The 19,634-nt window shown below is 45.9% G+C and overlaps 1 protein-coding gene across 1 annotated transcript; it reads left to right on the top strand.

The window, feature by feature from the left end:
- Window positions 1-12,839: 12,839 nt before the first annotated feature.
- On the top strand, window positions 12,840-17,247 carry LOC119358108 (ent-kaur-16-ene synthase, chloroplastic-like). The gene is made up of 14 exons (XM_037624808.1): window positions 12,840-12,920; window positions 13,436-13,680; window positions 13,820-14,002; window positions 14,301-14,518; window positions 14,611-14,722; window positions 14,794-14,891; window positions 14,985-15,196; window positions 15,285-15,362; window positions 15,424-15,433; window positions 15,468-15,519; window positions 15,594-15,809; window positions 15,902-16,043; window positions 16,119-16,364; window positions 16,912-17,247. Exons 1-14 carry the CDS (start codon window positions 12,840-12,842, stop codon window positions 17,245-17,247), a joined length of 2,229 nt encoding a protein of 742 aa, XP_037480705.1.
- Window positions 17,248-19,634: the final 2,387 nt, after the last annotated feature.

Below are 19,634 nucleotides of genomic sequence, written 5' to 3'. Positions count from 1 at the left end.
GCTTCTATCATTGCAAACATATTTTTTTGTCCATTTTTTTCATACCATTTTTCACGTGCTTTTTTTCCTTTGCAGGGTGAAGAAGACTACTACGCGCGGGGCCAAGCATATCAGTAGAGACCCACTCGAACGCCTGCATTCAAAGTTGTCAACAGGTGGCAACTCAGATGTACATGAGGCGCCAGGCGACAATACTGCTGCTGCACCGTCAACTGCTCCCACTAACTCTGATGCAAGTGGCCGACCATCTCCGCTGGCTGCAGATGTGCAGGCTAGAACAACAGGCATCCGTACATCGGGGAGTGACGAGTCGGTGTCCGCCAGGACAGCTGAAATATTGCCAACTCTTCTGGCAATGAAGGATGCTGCTGTGAGCCATGCCACCCCATCAGCAAGCGTCGAAGTGGATGCTCCCGAGACCAACCTAGGCAAGGAAGATTCCCGCTCATCTGACACTGATTCCAAGCGCGTGCCTGGTGTCTCACCTGTGTCCATGACAGAAGCGACTGAGGCGGCACTTCACAAGGATATGCCATCTGCAGATGAGAATCCTGGCACAACAGCTCCAGCTCCTGTCGGTGGAGATACTGCTAAGGCGACCGTTCCGCGTGCTGGTCTTCCACCTAGGCGTCGTAGCCCCCGCAAGCAATCAACAGACATACCCAACGCTCTGGCTGTAGCTAGGAGCAGGAGAGACGAATCTGGTTATGTTCCTGCGTCCACACTGTTCCCGCCACCTGCAAAAATCAATGTGATGGAGAAACCGCAAGACCGGAGCACAACTGATGCAGGTGTCAAGCCGGGCACGAGTGACGCAGAGGAACGCCCGGAGCAGACTGCGCCTTCACCCGCAGCGGAAATCCCCAGCATAAATCTGCGCACTTCCAGGCTCCCAGTCAATGTCGGTGTCCCCTACAGTCCAAACAAGAAGATTGTCATGAAAGCTGCGGCTGAGACCGCTGACAACACGCCCCGCCCTGCAAATAAGGCCGATCATTTTGTAGCGGCCGATTCAGATATGTTTGTCGATCTTTCACCCTTGGATTCTGCCCCGAGAGTCGTTCGTGGTCCGGCCAGTAGGAATGAGAGGCACCCAATGGCCTTTACCCCACCGAGCTTCAGCCTCGGCGTCAGTCAAGATCAACCAGTGGTGCACGATCCTATACCAGTTGCCTTTGCTTTCCCAGGAGGCATGCCCGCAATGATGGCGCAGCCAATGGTCGAGCGCAGGAAGGCTGTCAAGTTCGCAGAGCCAATTGTGCAAGGTACACTCATCACGCACTTACGATTTTCTTGTATACATGTTTGTAGTTTGACTTTTGTCCCAATCACATTCTTTGGGGGTCCTCACTTGTGACGGCAACTGCCATGTGACGACATGGCAACTGGATTTGATGCACCATGTCACCTACGTTTTTTTCTTGCTGCCATGCTGCGTTTGACATTTGGGCAAGCACGTGGCAACTGAAGTTATTTCAACATGGCAACTGTAGTTGCTGTCACATGGCAAATACAGTTCAGTACACATGGCAACTGGATTTGCCACATCATGCCACCTGCATTTTTTCTACCATGCTGCATTTTTTCATACGGCATTCACATGGCAAGTGGAGCCAACACAACATGGCAACTGCAGTTGCTGTGACATGGTACCTACAGTACAACTAGGTGGCAACTACAGTGCAACTACATGGCAATTGTATTTGCTATGTCATAGCGAATGTAGTTGGACCACCCATGGCAACTGCCCCACTTTTTGTACCTACATATCACATCATGGACCTTTACCTCCTCACAATCCATCTGTTTTTGGATTTTATATGTATCCTAACCCACTTTTTTTAATATTCATTGCAGCCACCCCTGAGGAGATTTCACCGTCACTTGATGAAGTTTACCGCATGATCGAGGAGACATCATTGCAGAGGAGTTCCTCACGAGGGCAAGGGCAATCAAGTTCCAATGTGCCTGCAGATACGGTATCTGAGGATACCATTAGGAGTGTCACCCCTGGTCCTGTGAGGCAGCAGAGGGTAGTTCACCCACCCCCCGCGGAAGACTACGAGCCCGAATTCAGGGCCACTAAGGAACAGACCCAGCTGTACGATATCGTCAAGCGTTTTGGAAATGCAAGGACCAACAGCAAGCACATGAAGGAGCTGAAAGCGTAAATTACCATACCCCATAATCTCTCATCTTGCTTGCTCTTTTTTACCATTTATCTACTTCGTACTTTTTATAAATGGTCCGCTTACGTTTTAGTTCTTTCATTTTTTTTTTACTTAGTAGGCATGATTCTTCCATGCTATATCGTTTTCATACAGCTCATGTTTGGACAGAACGAAAGTCATTCAGTGCGGAGCGACGTACGTCGACCTGGGTGATCTTGCCGAGTCCGTGAGGCCAAACGGAAAAATGTTGACGAATGTAGTTGCATGCGGGATCGACTACATCAACAATCACACCGATGTATGCGCCGACAAGATAATCATGCATTACAGTGTGACCTGCAAAATATGGGATGGTGACTTCCACCACAAAATCCTGAGGAACAATTTTGCACAACACGGTGACTTCAAGCTCACACTGAAGAAATATGTGAGTACTCATTTCCTGTCTGCACCGTTTTTTCACATGGCGTGGTTTTTTGCCAGAACCTGTACTTGTGTTTGTGTGGCAGAAGTTTTCATGTGGCAACAGTTGCCGTGCACACTGACTTCTTGATTTTTTGTATCCCCATGCAAACTATGTGGCAACTTGATAGTAAAATACATGGCTCATTTTGTTCATACAATGGACGGCAACTTTCTTTCAACTACTCCCACCCATAATCAAACATTCTACGTGATTCTAATTTTTTTGTCCCTCTGTTGTTATTTCATGTGAACTTTGTATCTCATTTCTTCACTTTTTTAAATGCAGGTCATGTTCCCCATGTTCCAGGAGCTTGCACCACACGACCGACACGACAAGTGTGGTCAACACTATGCGGTCTGTCTTGACCTGAAGAACCAACGTATCGAGGTGCTTGATTCAATCCGTTCGGAAGCTGATTCAGACCTTACTACGCATGCCGAATTCTTCATCAAGAACCTCAAAGAGACTTGGAACCGTCACTACGAACATTCAAAGGTCCAGATTAGGCATTTCCCGACTGAGTATGTGGCGACTGTGAAGCAAGGGAACACGTAATTTCTTTTAACCCGCTCCTTCATGTGCCATTTTTACATCAATCCACCCCCTCTTTTTGTTGACACATCTGAACTGAAGTCCATCTTTGCTGTAGCTGTCCATTTTGCGTGTTCACCTGAACTCTTTTTCCTCGTGCAGGACGGACTGTGGCTTTCACGCGCTGGAATACTTTGCAAAGTGGGAAGGCAGAATTGTCCCCGCTATCACAGATGCAACGGTCGTTGAGCTCCGAAAAATCTGCACATGGAACTGGCTGACGAATGAAGATTTCAACAAGCGGTCCGGAGCACGCGAGTTCGTGGAGGAAGCTATCAAGCAAGTCATCAAGAAGTACAAGTGATCACGTGGCGTTACACACCAGACGCACACCTTACATTCTGTTGTTGAGGAATGTAAGGTACTATCTCTCTGTTCTTTTGTCGAAAACTATGTTTTGTGTCCTACGTTATGACTGCAACCTCGTGTAGCCTACTATGTAATGGTGACGTGTTAGCGACATTTTTAGTGTTTTCTGTAATACATGTGTGGACGTGAATCTATTTTAGGCGTTACATCAGATCTGTTTTTATGTTTATCATTACGACAGTGGTTTCGTCGTTTCTAGCATCGTTTTTTGCTATTTTCGAATGCGTCTGCGATGTTTTCAAAAAAAAAGATGGCAAATGTAGTTCAACAGACATGGTTAGTGAAAGTCATCGTCATTTTTTCATTTTTTGCTGTTTTGCTTGTTCTTTTTCATCGCTAATTGCACCGGCTAGCATTGGGTAGGTTTATCATGTAGCCATAACCTTTGCTGCGGTTTATGCACGTTTACGCTTTTTTTCCAACTTGTTTTCCCATACATTGCACACAACACACTACGTGCTTCTAAACCGCATCGTATTTGTCATGGGGATATATGCCATGCAGAGTCATTACAAAAAGCATCCGGAAATTTTCAGTACAGCTAACATGGCAGATACATCATAAATAACATGGCAGATCCAGTACAACTTACATGGCAAATCCAGTACAACTAACATGGCAGATCCAGTACAACTAACATGGCATATTTAGTATAAAGTAGCATGGCATATTTAGTATAAAATAGCATGGCTTATCTAGTATAAAATAGCATGGCATATTTGGTATAAAATAGCATGGCAGATTAACTACACATAACATGGCAGATTAAGTACCCATAACATGGCAAATGCATTTTATCCATTCAATGAATTTTCCTTCTACTTCTGTCCCCCCTCAAGAGTCATTCTCCCGATTAAAAAAATCCCATCGTATAGGGGTACAAAACAAAATGTCCACATGGACCATGTCACAACGCCCCAATTTTTGCTCATGGATTGCCCGCCCCTTTCTTCGTTTTCTTGTGTTTTGCTTGAATCTCCAGTCCCGACTTGTACCTTATCTCTCTCGGACGACCCTTTGTGATGGAATGGGGTGGATTCCTGACCTGGGTTTGTGTGCTTGCTGTTCTAGATCATATCTCCGAGTTTTCAGACGATGGCCCCGTGGATGAAGGCACACTTGATGTGCGGGGGAACCGGTGTAAGGCTTCCTCGACTTTCCTTTTTTTGATCTCATCAAGCTCTCTTTTCAGTGCCTTCCTGTGTTTTTCTGCGACTCTCGCTGTGTCATCACTCTTGCACGCTTCATCAATTAGCTCAGCATAGTTCTTTGTCAGCACAACGTGCCTCACGGCTTCCATGGTTGACTCAGGTCTCTCGTCATGCACAGCCAGAACTGCATGTGTTGTCTGCGACGCCAACGCGTCGTCAGCGTCCCAAGTCCATCGCCTCCTTATGAAATGGCGGGGCATGCGTGTAACAGCGTTCATGTCCATGACTTTTAGTATGTGACAGCACACAATGCCGTCCCGTCCGAATTTGCAGCATTGGCAGTAGTACTCGCCTTCGCCTATCGAGGCTCTGACGAAGTAGTTCCTTCCTTTGTCCGCGTCTTCAGGTTCTGAATCTGACATGCCCAAAATAGAACACACCTTGAACGTATGTTCGTCCACCCGGAAAGCCGTGAACATGCTGGCACGCTTTATTTCTTCCTGGAATCTGCAAGTTTTGTGTGTTTTCTGTTAAACTTTCGTGCGATCTTTTTCTTGTACACCCTTATGTTGTCATGGAAATAGAAATACATTTTGTTTGAACATGGCAAACATAGTTCATTGAACATGGCAAATATATTACGTTGAACATGGCAAATGTAGTACACTACACATGGCAAATGCATTACAACATACATGGCAATTGCAGTACAACAGACATGGCAATTGCAGTACATTTTCAACTGGATATCGTCATTTCCACACCAACATTCCCCAATGGAAGCACATTGCATAAAACATGGCAACTGAATTTTTATTAAACATGGCATCTACAGCTGAGTAAACATGTCAATTGCATTTCAAAAAAAAGGGCAGATGCATTTCATTAAACATGGCAACTGCATTTCAGCATATGTGTCGCCAATATAACATTTTTTTAGCATTTTTTGACATTGGCATTTGCATGCCAACATGCTCCAATGGAAGCACAGCGCATAAAAGGCAACTGCACTTCATTCAACAAGGGAAATGCACCCGAGCAAGTATGCCAAAACAAAATTTTCATTTTAACATGGCAACTGCATCTGAGTAAGCATGGCAAACAGTATTTTCATTAAACATGGCAGCTGCATGTCATGGCAACTGCATTGCACTCTATAAGGCCCCTACTGACTTGGTGCTTTTTATGCAAATAAGACTGTAATGCAACTGACTTACTTGTTAAAGATCTTGTTGGTGTATATCTTGCTCATTTGCCTCTCCATCGGTAAATACGTTAGCAATTTTGGCTGCTTTAGGGCTGTGGTCGCTTCTTGCTGTAGCTCAGATCCCAAAATTTTTTGTTGCAAAGTTGTGTACTGCTTGGCAAACTGTAGCAATGAGTTGCCAGGGCTGACGTACCGCTTTAAAACAGCATTGAACCCCTCGCTGCGCTGCGTAGTCTGCAGAAAGGGGAAGAAGCACTGCATGAAGTAGGCCGGCACCCAGTACATTCGCTTCTCCCACAGGCTAACAAGAGTCTCGTTGTCCTGGACTTGATGTGTTTCAGTCATGGCCATCCAGCTCCTTTCAAACTCCTCCACCGTCAAGCTGTGGTCCACGCACAGCTCGAATGCCTTGTGCAGCTCTGGACGGTCGGCAAAGAACGGTCCTAGCGTCTCCTCAGCCTTCTTTATAATGTGCCACCTGCAGTGCCTGTGCACTGCCAACGGAAAGACCTCCTCTATGCCTGCACGCATGCTGAAATCTTGGTCCGTTATTATGTTCATCGGAGAAAGTCCATCCATGCACTCCAAGAAGGTCTTGAACAGCCAAACGTACCCATCTGTGTCTTCGTTCCGGACGAGGCTGCATCCGAACTGCAACGACTGATTGTGGTTATTTATTCCTATGAACGGAGCGCATGGCATCTTGTACATATTGGTGAGGTACGTCGCGTCGAATGAGATGCAATCTCGGAAATGTTTGTAGGCTCTCCTTGCAGCACCATCCACCCAATACATGTTCCTGACACGGTCCTCATCGTCCAACCTTATCCTGTAGAAGAAATCTGGATCTTCCTTTGCTTTCGCATCAAAGTAGGCTATTGTGGCCTCTATGTCTGCCAACTTGCTCTCTCTACGGTACTTGGCCTGTAGGTTTGTGACGTCAGCTGGTATGTACGGCATGCTACTCAGAGTTCCCTTTTTGCTGTGGATGAGAGATAGTATCTGTACCATTCTTGATGGACCGACGTTACAATCATGTAGCAGCTTTACAAATTTCCTTTCGACGGGGGTGAACCCTCTGTGGGCGGTCAGAAATTTCACCAGGTCGAACTTCTTTATGAGTTCGTGGTTGTGCTCGTCAAAATACTCATTGACCACCCATGTTGCTCCATCTACATTTAGCTTACACCGGACAGGGCACCCCGTCTTGAGAATGATGCCTCTCTTTCGTTCTGGAACGACAGGCGCAACACCTTTCCCCTTCTTGTTCCTTCGTGCCTTGTGGCACCTCATCTCACCTCTGCTGTACTCATTAGTTTTCTTAATTTTCCTATGGCACTCGGTGTTGACCGCAAATCCATGGAAGTATGCCTGGTAGTATTCCTTTGCTTCTGCGAACGATCCAAATCTCTGCCCAATGTATGGTGGCTGATGTACCACGATCTTGGATTGCCCACCATCTTCATCCTCTTGTGCGTCGTCGTCAGTTTCATCATTCGCTTCAGTATCGGAGGCAGTTCCATCTACTCGAGTGTTGCTAGTGCTTGTGTTCAAAGGGGTGCTCGTCGGCATTGCTGGAATGATTGCCATTCCCGACTCTGACTCGAAATTGTTTGCGGCATGACAGTCTGCTGGCTGGTGGAACGCGTCTTCCGTGCGCTCAGAGCTCCCCGCAGTAGATGTCCCCGCACCGCTGTTCACTGTAGTTGTAGGTTCTGTAATAGAAAAAACAAGCACGAGAGTAAGATTTTTTGGTTGAATAAGATGTGTATCACAACGGATCACACCATCTTCGATTGATTTGGCACGACATATTTTCAAACAGCAAGCCGTGAGACTGCGTGTGGACATGTGTGGCAGCTGTAGCTGTCCAGTCATGGCAGGTACTGTTCAACAAACATGGCAACTATTATTTTGCCTACAAAAAACTATAAACAACAAATGTAGTGATGTTTTTTGTGGTTCAATTTTTTTCCTTACCTTGTTGTGCTGCATTTGGCCATCTTGTGTGGTCTGTGACACCAAAATGTCGTGCTCCACCTGCAATTTGTGAAGCTTGCCACGGGACGTTTGCCGTGTCACCACCAGTGTAATACGCTGTAAGCATAGTAGTGGTTGGTCAATTCATGGCAATTTGCAGTTTGTGCTAGCACGGCAACTGCAGTCGCCCCTGATGTGGCAACTGCAGTTTTACTGGCATGGCAACTATAGTTGCATCGGCATGGCAACCGCAGTTGTTCCTCCATGGCAACTGCAGTTGTGATGACATGGCAACTGTAGTTGCTCTGGCATGGCAACTGCAGTTGTTTCTCCATGGCAACTACAAGTGTCCACTGATGGCAACAACAGTTGTCCAGGGATGGCAAATGTAGTTTTAAATTCATGGCAATTGTAGAAGTCCAGTCATGGCAATTTGGAGCTGCCAACTATGCCCCTTCTGCTAATTGAACATCCGCAACTTCACTTTTTTTATGGACTGACCTGTGTATGACGTCGATGGCAGGTACATGGGTGCTGGATGATGCCACGTGCTGCATGAAGGCCCTGCATTTTCACCCGTGATAACTCGTGAGTCCTCTTGCCAGTTTTTTTGCATGTCCATTTTTCACGTCCACAACAGTATGTGTTTTTTTTGGTTTTGCATTACCTTGATTAGCCATACTAGCTAGTTGAGGTTGGTTGCCCGTACATATGTCAGTGTTAGCGTCTTGTGACTGAACTTGCCATGGGGCCCCCCTGAGAGTGTTTTGGTCATAAGAACCTGCAAAAAATGGGAGTGTAGGACATAAGTAGAATGTCATCTTCATCGTTGCGAAGTTGGCAACTGCTCTCTTCTTTTTGTTACCACGCATCATACCTACGCCTGCATACTGTTCTAGTAGTGGCAGCAACGGCCGTGCAGAGATGAGTTGACTATACTCTGCTGCATCCCAAGGCGGTGTTTCTGGCCTTTGAGAACCCCAAGCATCAGCGCCACCTTCGCGATTCATCCTTTCCGCGTCTCGATTCTTTTCCGACATGTTCTCAATCACTGGATGATCAAAAAGGCATCAATAATCCACAAGAATTGTATTCTTCTGCTGCTTGCACATGGAAGATAGGGATGGCAAGCAACAGGTCAAAATAGGTGGCAATTGTCATCATACACAAGCGGCAACTGTCGTTACACACAAGTGGCAATTATTTTTTCCCACCCTCTTCATTCAAAAAATCGTCCTTCCTGCCCTTTTTTAGGGATTCCTACTCATCCATTTCATACCCAACTACTTAAGTGCCTAAACTAGGCACCTAAGTTAACCTCAAACATAGTACATGGCAGATCTGGTGTATTCTGCCTGGCAATTGCGAATATACACCGAACCATGCAGTGTTCTACCCCTATAGTATGGACCCAATACAAGATCGGGAGATTTTCAGCCTTAAGGATGAGAGGGAAGGACGAGATCGAGAATTTTCACCTGGTTTTAGTTGATCGTGTCTGGAGGGCTGGATTGGAGTGGGCGGCTGGGGATGGGAAGGGTTAGGGTGTGGTTTGGGGTCGGAGCGCCCTACGGATCTGCCCTGGTTGCCATGGCAACCAGGGATGGCCGGCGACGGATGTCGGGGTTCGAGAGGTGGGGGACGATGGCGACGTACGAGAGAGGGGATGGATCGGAGGCGTGGATCCGCTGGGTCGTGCGGGCAGCCGGTCTTCTGGCCCGGACGGGGCAGTGCGGGCGGGGTTGCCATACACCGGACGTGCGGGCCGTGCTTTTGTGCGCTCGGACGTGGTCGTGCGGGCCGATCCCCGTCTATGCCGCACGAGGCGTGCGGGCGGGTTCCTATCGACGCCACACGTGTGGCAGTTATTCGGACCCTAGTTTTAAATAGCCGGCTATAGCTCCGCTATAGCCCGCTATAGCCTTTTTAGCAGGGTGCTGCTAAATGGTTGCCTTCACAAATAGGCCGCTATAGCCCGCTTTAGCCCGCTATAGCTCCGCTATAGCTGATTTGGAGGCTCGCCGCTATTTTCCATAGCCCGCTATTTAAAACATTGCTTAAAAGCCTAAGTTTAGAAAATATTATACACCGGGGAGTACATAAACTTAATGAAGAACAGAGGAATAGGAGATTAGACAAATCCGACTTTAACAAATCTTCTTGCCGGTAGCCGGTAGACAATACGTTCTTGCCATTGTTCGGCAGGGTCGCTGGTCCGTCCTCGTATGAAGGCGACCATGGATCTCGTGCGTGCTTGCGTCTGGGACTATGCTCTATTGGCAGCTAGGGCCTAGGGCAACGCAAATAGGAAGCAACAATTGGGATTCATAGAAGGAAAAAGAGGTAAGCTAGCGCCTAGAGATCCGACGTAGATATAGCTATTTTGTTGGGCATCTCGGTCAATTTCCCTAGTACTGATTTGGGCCTCCCAAAACTATGCGGTAGCCAACGAGCATGAATAGGTCCACATTCCACATTGCATAATTAGAATGCACACAATCAATTCCAACTTCCAAGGCACACACAAATAGTAAAGTAAGCAAATAGTGAAGTCGTAAAAGATTGAAATTATGCCTAGCCGAAGCCAGAAAAGAAGCGAAGCAATTAAAATCATGACCGAAGATATACATCAACGACCATCAACACCAACTATCTCTTGGCAACACAAGAACTACGAGAAAACAGTTCTCCAAAAGCAACACCTCCAGAAAAGGAATGATATGCACATAGACATCGCTAAATCCGACCATTGACGACCAGATAATGGGTTCTCAGCATGTAGATCGTGTCCGAGCACTGCCTTCAATAAGGTAACGACACAAAATGTCGCATTTGTCAAGTATAACCAACTAGAGCTATACTAAGATTTTCACCCTAAAGCTCAAGATCAGATACCACGATGGTGCCAGTGATGAGATCGGCGCGAGCGATCGACGGCGGTGAGGACGGGGACGGGGACGGCACCCTACACATGTCCAAACTCTAAGAAGTTAATTTAAGCTCACATTGTGCATCTAAATCAAATGAACTTCCACATACACTCCTTCACTAAAACCCACAAACCACTCTACTTCTAGAGCATTTGAAATGAGCTAAACTAGCAGTGAGTGATGAAAGGATGAAGTTGCTAACCTTTTACAACATTGTGTAGTTGGTGCACCGCCAAATCTAGACAAATCTTGAGGAAAATGTAGTTTGGAGGTTGAGCTTGGAGAGGAGAAAGCTGAAGTGTGGCTCAGGAATTTCATCGAACATCTCATGTGCATAGTAGATGAGAATAGAGCAGCACACACTTCCCACAGGCCGGCCTGCCAAAACACAGAGGAGTGAGAGGGCAGGGGCGAACATATATATAGGCATTTTTTAGTTCCGGTTGGTGTCTGGAAGCGGGACTAAAGACTGACCTTTAGTCCCGGTTTCAGACACCAACCGAAACTTAAGGGGTTGCGTCAGGAGTGAGGCCCTTTAGTCCCGGTTGATGGTTGAAACTGAGACTAAAGGTCCCAGCCGAACCGGGACTGGTGCTTGCTGAGGCCCGACCGGCGTCCTGACCACTCGAACCGGAACTGATGCTTCCATTAATCCCGATTCGTAACACGACCGGGACTGTTTTTATGATCTGGAAAAAACAAAACCATGTTTTCTACTAGTGTTTAGAAGCAAAACCCGTGGCATTGGGGTTCTTTGTGGAGTGCAATCCACTAGAAAGTGACTGCCTGAAAGCTTTAGTAGTATGTTATCATTTGACCCAGAAAGCAAACAATTTCAGCCTATGAAAACATCAATCCATGGTAAAATTCATTATTTTTATTTCATCAACCAATTACCGTGCCACTATACTGACTAAGCTGAAGATCGCCTTCTTTTTTCGAGCAAACGATAGGAGCTCTGCCTTTCCATTAAACCTATCAGTGACATGTCCTGCAATTCCAAGCCAATCCTATAAGTAAAACAAACATCAACCTTCACAAAGCCAACTCAAGAACAAAGTTATGGACTGGGACAGGAGGCTACTCGCATGGAGCGACTCCGACATGAAGAACGACGGTGGCTACGGCGGACGTTGTCACCGAGGACCCACAGCACGAGTACGACGACCGGTGCGGCGGCCTTGTGGACGTCGTCACCGAGGACCCACATCATGAGTTCGACGACCAATCCCGCCACAGCGGAGTCCATGCAAGGCCAACGTCCGGTCACGCATAAATTTGTAGGTCTTCGGCCGTGACAGCTCGTTGGTGCCTGCATCGCCCAGAGCTCCTCCACCTCCGGCAAGTGCGTTTGCGTCATCCACCGGGAGCGCAGCATGGCGCGGGGTGGTGCTCAACGTTGCCGCATGGCAACTATTTGACGAAATGCCTGCCTAGATAAAGGTGAAGACGAGGAGAAAGAAGAAGGTGGGGTGTCACAGGCCCACAGCTTCCTTCGTCATCATCGTCCCTTTCTGTCTCTTGTGGAAGTAGGGCACAGTTGCCACGCCTTCGGACGCCAGAGTCGACGCATCCACGGCGCCCACATCCCGAAGGTTGGCGTCGCACATGCCACCTCGGGCTCCAGCGTGCGCAACAGCATCAGGCTGAGCACGACTGCATGGCTAGCCGAACCGTCTACCGTCTACCACCGTCGCCGTACCGACAACCAAAGCTCTAGACTAGCCTTTGGCAATCATAGTCAGCCTTCGTGTGCGTCTTGTGTTTCCAGCCGGTTAGCTGCTATGCACGTGCGTGAGAGTTGTGTGTTTCTGGCCGGTGGTAAATCAATTAGCTTGGCTAGCTTCCCATAGGAGGGTCGATCAAGTTGCTTGCTTCTCTAAACGTGCGTGCCTCGCTGTATCAATCGGCTCTAGCTACCTTCGTGGAAGGTTGTCATGAGCAAAGGAAGAGGAGGAGCATGGAGGCGAGGCCATGGCGGCCGGAGCAGACGCACAGGGCAAGGTGATCCTGTGGGCAGAGAGAGAGAGCGGGGAAGAAGACGAAGATGAGGTGGTGAGTTCAACAGTCAAAACCATGTCATGTCAGCACAAAACCACTCCGAGCAATCCAAGGAATGAAAATTTTTTGGTTTCAACAATTGAGGAATTAGATTTTGCTGGTTTTAGAGTTGAGGAGCCATTTGTAGACTATCGAAAAAGTTGAGGGACGGAAAATATACTTTTCTCATCTCAAGTTAGATTTGCTAAAGAAATTATATTCTCCATTCGCTGCACAAGGATGAATATACACTTCAAATGTTTGTATGCCTGAGAGTAGCATCAATGTCCCTAGCCTGAAAAAAAGAACATGAGTGATGTCTCAATTTCCTCAAACATTCTTTTTTTATGAGATGTGCCAATTGATTTTTGAAATACATCTCCTATCTTGAATCAGCAAATCTGGTGGAGGCATCTGCCGAAGAAAATGCATGTCTGCAAACCATGATATGTAGTATGTACATCACTAGCAATCATTGTTGCGTGCTGTTTGAGGTTCTTGTCACATGATTCTGGTTTCAACTAAATTAGGAGCGGAAGGCTAGAATAAGGAAGCAGCTCCTGGAACCTGAGTTGTTGCCATCTTCCTACGACACCGCGTGGGTGGCTATGGTGCCCTTGCGGGGCTCTCCTCAAGTTCCATGCTTCCCTCAGTGTGTTGAATGTGTCCTACAAAATCAGCAGAGCAATGGATCTTGGGGTCTAGTCCAAATGGACTCCTCCGTCAACAAGGATGTCCTCTCATCCACATTGGCTTGTGTGCTGGCACTTAAGAGATGGAATGTTGGTGGTGAGCATATCAAAAGAGCTATGAACAAAGATGAATTTTCATACCCTTTATTCTTGTTTTATTATCTTGTATTTTCAAGATTTACCAAATCAATGTGGCCTTGATGCGATGAAAATGGTACTAACAGGACTACGTTTCATCGGAAGAAATTTCTCCATTGTTACAAATGAGCAGAGTGTTGCTCCTATAGGCTTCAATATCACGTTTTCGGGTATGCTTAGCCTTGGGATGGAGATGGGTTTGGAATTTCCGGTTGGACAAAATGAGCTTGATAGGATTCTTCATCTCCGGGAGGTGGAACTGAAAAGGTTTGTCTGTGACAGTTCTGGCATGAAAATCGTGGTGTATTTCACTTCTGATCGTGTTTACAACTTCAGGGATAGCTGGTTTTGAAAGCTAGGTTTTTGGGACTGGCTGCTTGTCTTTTTTTCTTGTAGAAGATGAACATTTTTTAGTACGAAGTTCTATTTTTGAATTATTTTCTAGGAACCATGACTTGAAGGGGAAAAGGGCCACATGTCATTCACATTTGTCTTTTCCTGCATATGTATTACATGTGACTATTATTTCAAAAATCTGGATCTTATAGATATGGACTTGATTCAGATTTGTTGGGGATAAATCTGATGGGAGAAAAGCATATATGGCTTATGTTGCTGAAGGGCTAGGAAACCTACTGGACTGGAATCAAGTTATGAAGTTCCAGAGGAAGAATGGGTCATTGTTCAACTCTCCTTCCACAACTGCTGCTGCACTAATCCACAATTTTGATGACAAAGCCCTACAGTACCTAAATTTGCTTGTCAGTAAATTTGGCGGTTCAGGTTAGTCTATCTAGCTTTCTTTGTCAGGAATTTGTAAGGTCTTAGAATGTGACTAGATACCTAACGACACTAGACTTTTGCGGTGCAAACAGTTTATCCAACAAATATACATTGTCAGCTTTCATTGGTAGATTCTCTAGAAAACATCGGGATATCTCAACATTTTTCTAGTGAGATAAAGAGAATCCTAGACGTGGCATACAGGTAATGGTCGTGAATAAAGTTCTGATATGTATCTTCCATATCTTGTAAAATTCATTGTATCCACTTTGCAGTTTCTGGTTACAGAGAGACAAGGAAATCATGCTAGATGTAGCAGCATGCGCAATGGCATTTCGTCTTTTGCGAATGAATGGATATGATGTTTCCTCGGGTACTTCCTTTGGAAGGGAATTTCATGTCTTACAAATGTTATCTTTCTGTTTTTTGTATATTTAATTTAACTCACTAATTTCAATTAACGCAGATGATTTGTATCATGTTGGTGAATCCACTTTCCATAATTCACTTCAGGGATATTTAAATGATACAAAATCTATATTGGAATTGTACAAAGCTTCAAAAGTCAGTGTATCAGAAAAGGAATTTATCCTAGATAACATAGGCTACTGGTCAGACAGGTTATTGACAGAAAAGTCGTTCTCTGATCGGGTGCAAACAACACCAATCTTTCAAGAGGTCCTTGCATGAAATTTAAATCTCAGAAAGTGGACTAGTTCTAGCTTTTATTGGGTATTTACTGTTTCTATGTTTTTTGTAATTTCAGGTTGAGTATGCTCTTAAATTTCCCTTTTATGCCAGAGTGGAACGTATAGGCCACAAGAGGAACATTGAACACTTTGATGTTTGTAAAATCATATAAATAAAGATGTTCGGCACCAATTCCAGACATTTTGCTGAATTAGGCCATGTGGTGTCAACCAAGATTTCCTGGCTTTGGCTATCGAAGATTTCAATGTTTCTCAATCTATTTACCAGGATGAGCTCCTGCATCTTGAAAGGTAATGTAACATCTATGCTCTCTTGCCATATTAACTTTCTTTCTTAGTTAATTTGGAAATACTTGTGGCAATAGTTGGGTGAAAGGGAACCGGCTGGACCAATTACAATTTGCACGGCAGAAGCTGACATATTGTTATCTTGCTGCTGCTGCTACTATATTTCCTCCTGAACTGTCTGATGCTCGCATGTCGTGGGCCAAAAATGGTGTGCTCACAACTGTTGTTGATGATTTCTTCGATGTTGGTGGATCAAAAGAAGAACATGAAAACCTCATAACATTAGTTGAGAAGTAACCCCTTTGGTCCTTCATTTTGTAAGTGGAGTTGGTGTGTCGCGCATTGCTAACACGTTGTGGTCCTGATTTGCTAATGTTTATCTTAGGTGGGATGATCACCCCAAAGATGAGTTCCGCTCTAAGCAAGTGAAAATATTGTTTTATGCTATCTATACTATAGTCAATCAGCTTGGAGCAGTAGATTCTGCAATACAAAACCGTGATGTTCGAAAGCACTTGATAGAATTAGTGAGTTTCCATTGTGTTTGCCTATTTCTCAAAACAAAAAATTGTTCAGCACTGACATGTTGAGTCCATCTGCAGTGGCTACAGCTGTTGAGGTCTATGATGTCTGAGGCAGAATGGCGGATGAGAAAATATGTGCCAACAGTTGAGCAATACATGTCAAATGCAGTTGTTTCCTTCACACTGGGGCCCATTGTGCTCACATCATTGTACTTTATTGGGCCAAAGCTCTCGGGATGTGTTGTCCAAGATCAAGAATACAACGAGTTATTTAGGCTAACGAGCACTATTGGTCGTCTCCTCAATGATATCCAAGGCCTTGAGGTATTTGGGTTCCCTTTATCCTCAACTTCATATCTACGCACGTCACATTCACATATGTATTCTAAATCTAGTATAGCTGCATAAACACATGCTATTTTCAAGTTATATATGCTTCAGACACCACAACAGGGAAATTCCTTTCATCTTAATATGTAAAAATATCCTGATGGTTGCCGAACAAACTGTAAACAGGTATGTGGTAAGATAGAGGCACTATAGTAATCCTCAGGCATACAAGTTCTAACAAAAAACAAAAATTGTAGTCATTCATGATCTTGTCAAGAATTTATTCTTGTAAAACACACATCTATGTGCTTGTATGGTATTCTTAGGAGTTCCAGACGATGGTAGAAGACGGACTGATGTTTACTCTTAGAAGCTACTCCGTATAATACATCTAGTAGTTGTGTATCCTGTTATTATATAATAATAATAATAATAATAATGAAGAGAATAGTAGTAATTACTCATCACTGTTGTCTCATGTATTTTCGACCTGCATGTTGTACTTTGGTACCCTGACAATCTTTTAATCTATTTATTACAGAGGGAGAGCAGGGAGGGAAACCTGGATTATGTCTCACTACTTGTTCTCCACAGTGGTGGTTCTATGTCAATTGAAACGGCTAAAGAGATGATACAGAAGGCCATAGCCTCATGTAGAAAAGGCTTGCTAAAGTTGGTTCTTAGGGAAAACACAGTTGTTCCTAGGCCGTGCAAGGAGCTGTTCTGGAAGATGTGCAAGATAGTTCACTTGTTCTACTCTCAGACTGATGGATTTAGCTCGCCAAACGAAATGGTGAGCACGGTTCATGCAGTTATCACCGAGCCGCTAAAACTCCAAATCAACAATCCACCTTTGCCCGTGCAGTCAGAAAATTAAGGGTTCCGTGTATTTTTCCTTGTTGTAATGGATCAATCAATCAGGTGCTCTCTTGAGAAAAAACTTATGGATCAGATAACAGCCAGCAGTACGGATACACTGTGTATGTGGTACATCAGAAACAACTACTGTACTACATTTGTTATTCAACCTCGTATCTAAATATGCCATATTTGCATATGTATTATATATTTGGTAGAGCTGCATAAACATATGTTATTTTTAAGTTATATGCTTCATGTAAATTCCTCGTATAAACTGTGAAGCTCCGTATCTGCTGCGTGGTGTTGATCTTTTCTTGTGTAGATCCCATGCCGTTCTCGGCATTGTACTCGCTGGTGCACTTCTATGTTGATGCAAATATGTGCTAGTCGCATGTTGTATAAAAGATAGCAGGTCGGTCTGTACGGATGTTGCTTGTCATGTGATGTTCGCAAGCTCTGCCACATCTTGTTCTTAGCTTTTTATTACAACAAGATGGATTTCCTGATTTTTGACCTGTCAATATGGAGCGTGCTTTTGATACTCAAACTGTACCAGTGCAAATGATCAAACTATGCTAAAGGTTGAAATGGATGGTCTTATAAGGGCATCTCCAGCCGTTGGCCCCCCCAGGACGCATAAAAATCGCCCCTGGGGACGAGCCAGCGATACAATCGGCGCTGGGGGCGGTTTTGCGCCCAGTCGTCGCCCCCAGACGCCGAAATTGGCCCACTTTACAGCCCAATTTCGGCGAATAAAGGGCCCATATGGGCGAGAATAGGCCCAGATTCGGGGTGGTTTCGCCGTGTCTCGGCATTCAATTATCAACACAATTATTTCTTATCACATATTTCATCACAGAAAAATCAAATACTTCAACAAAATAGTACAACAACAAATAGTTCAATACAAATTATATAGTTCAACAAATAAAAACTCGTATTTCATCACACGGCGTCCCCCTTGAGCCTCCATAGGTGCTCAATCAGATCTTTTTGCAGTTGATGATGCACCTGTGGGTCTCGGATCTCCTGACGCATACTGAGATAGGCAGTCCAAGTTGCCGGTAGATTGTGATCAACTTGGGCTAGAGGCCCCTGCCTGTAGTATGGTTCAGTGTCAAACACTGGGTCTTCTTGCTCGCTCTCGATGATCATGTTGTGCAAGATGACACAGCAAGTCATAATCTCCCACATTTGATCTTTGGACCAGGTCTGAGCGAGGTACTGAACAACAACGAATCGAGATTGGAGCACACCAAATGCCCGCTCGACATCCTTCCTGCAAGCCTCCTGAACTTTCGCAAACCAGGCGTTCTTGCCTCCTGCCGCAGGGTTTGAGATCGTCTTCACAAATGTCGACCATCTCGGATAGATGCCATCTGTTAGGTAGTATCCCTTGTTGTATTGGTGCCCATTGATCTCGAAGTTCACCGGAGGAGAATGGCCCTCAACGAGCTTGGCAAAAACAGGAGAGCACTGCAGCATGTTGATGTCATTGTGAGTTCCTGGCATACCAAAGAAGGAGTGCCAAATCCAGAGGTCCTGTGTGGCTACCGCCTCAAGCACCACACTGCAACCGCCTTTGGCGCCTTTGTACATCCCCTGCCAACCAAATGGGCAATTCTTCCATTTCCAATGCATGCAGTCGATGCTTCCAAGCATCCCAGGAAATCCTCTTGCTGTATTCTGGGCTAGGATCCGAGCAATGTCTTCCGCATTGGGTGTTCTCAAGTATTGTGGCCCAAACACTGCCACCACTGCCCGACAGAACTTGTAGAAACACTCTATGCTGGTGGACTCGGCCATGCGCCCATAGTCGTCGAGTGAATCACTGGGAGCTCCATATGCAAGCATCCTCATCGCTGTCATGCACTTCTGGATGGAGGTGAATCCAAGAGCGCCAGTGCAATCCATCTTGCACTTGAAGTAGTTGTCGAACTCCCGGATGGAATTCACAATCCTGAGGAAGAGTTTTCGGCTCATCCGATAACGGCGCCGAAATGTTTTCTCGCCATGAAGTGGAGCATCGGCGAAGTAGTCGGAGTAGAGCATGCAGTAGCCTTCGAGACGATGCCGATTCTTTTCTTTCACCCGCCCCGGCGCCGAGCCACCTCGCCGTGGCTTTTCATTGCTCGCCAGCAGCTAGGCGAGGGCGGCGAGCACCATGAGATGCTCTTCTTCCTGGACGTCGGCCGCGGCTTCCTCCTCCAGTAGCGCGGCGAGCTCTTCCTCGTCATCCGAGTCCATCGCCGAGTCAGGCAAAACGCCGAACACCTTGCGCTCGGTGGGCGTGTACCCGCCGCTAAACCGTGCCTCTGCGGCCGGAAATGGCGGCCGGAGACGCCCAACTGCTGTGGGAGGGGTTGCCGCGGTGAAGCACTGCTATTTTCCGGCGGGGAATGG

This window comes from Triticum dicoccoides, chromosome 2A (assembly GCF_002162155.2).
Source record: "Triticum dicoccoides isolate Atlit2015 ecotype Zavitan chromosome 2A, WEW_v2.0, whole genome shotgun sequence".
In the NCBI taxonomy this organism is placed as follows: domain Eukaryota; kingdom Viridiplantae; phylum Streptophyta; class Magnoliopsida; order Poales; family Poaceae; genus Triticum; species Triticum dicoccoides.
The sequence above is the reverse complement of the archived record's forward strand: the minus strand, read 5'-3'. Positions and strand labels throughout refer to the sequence as shown.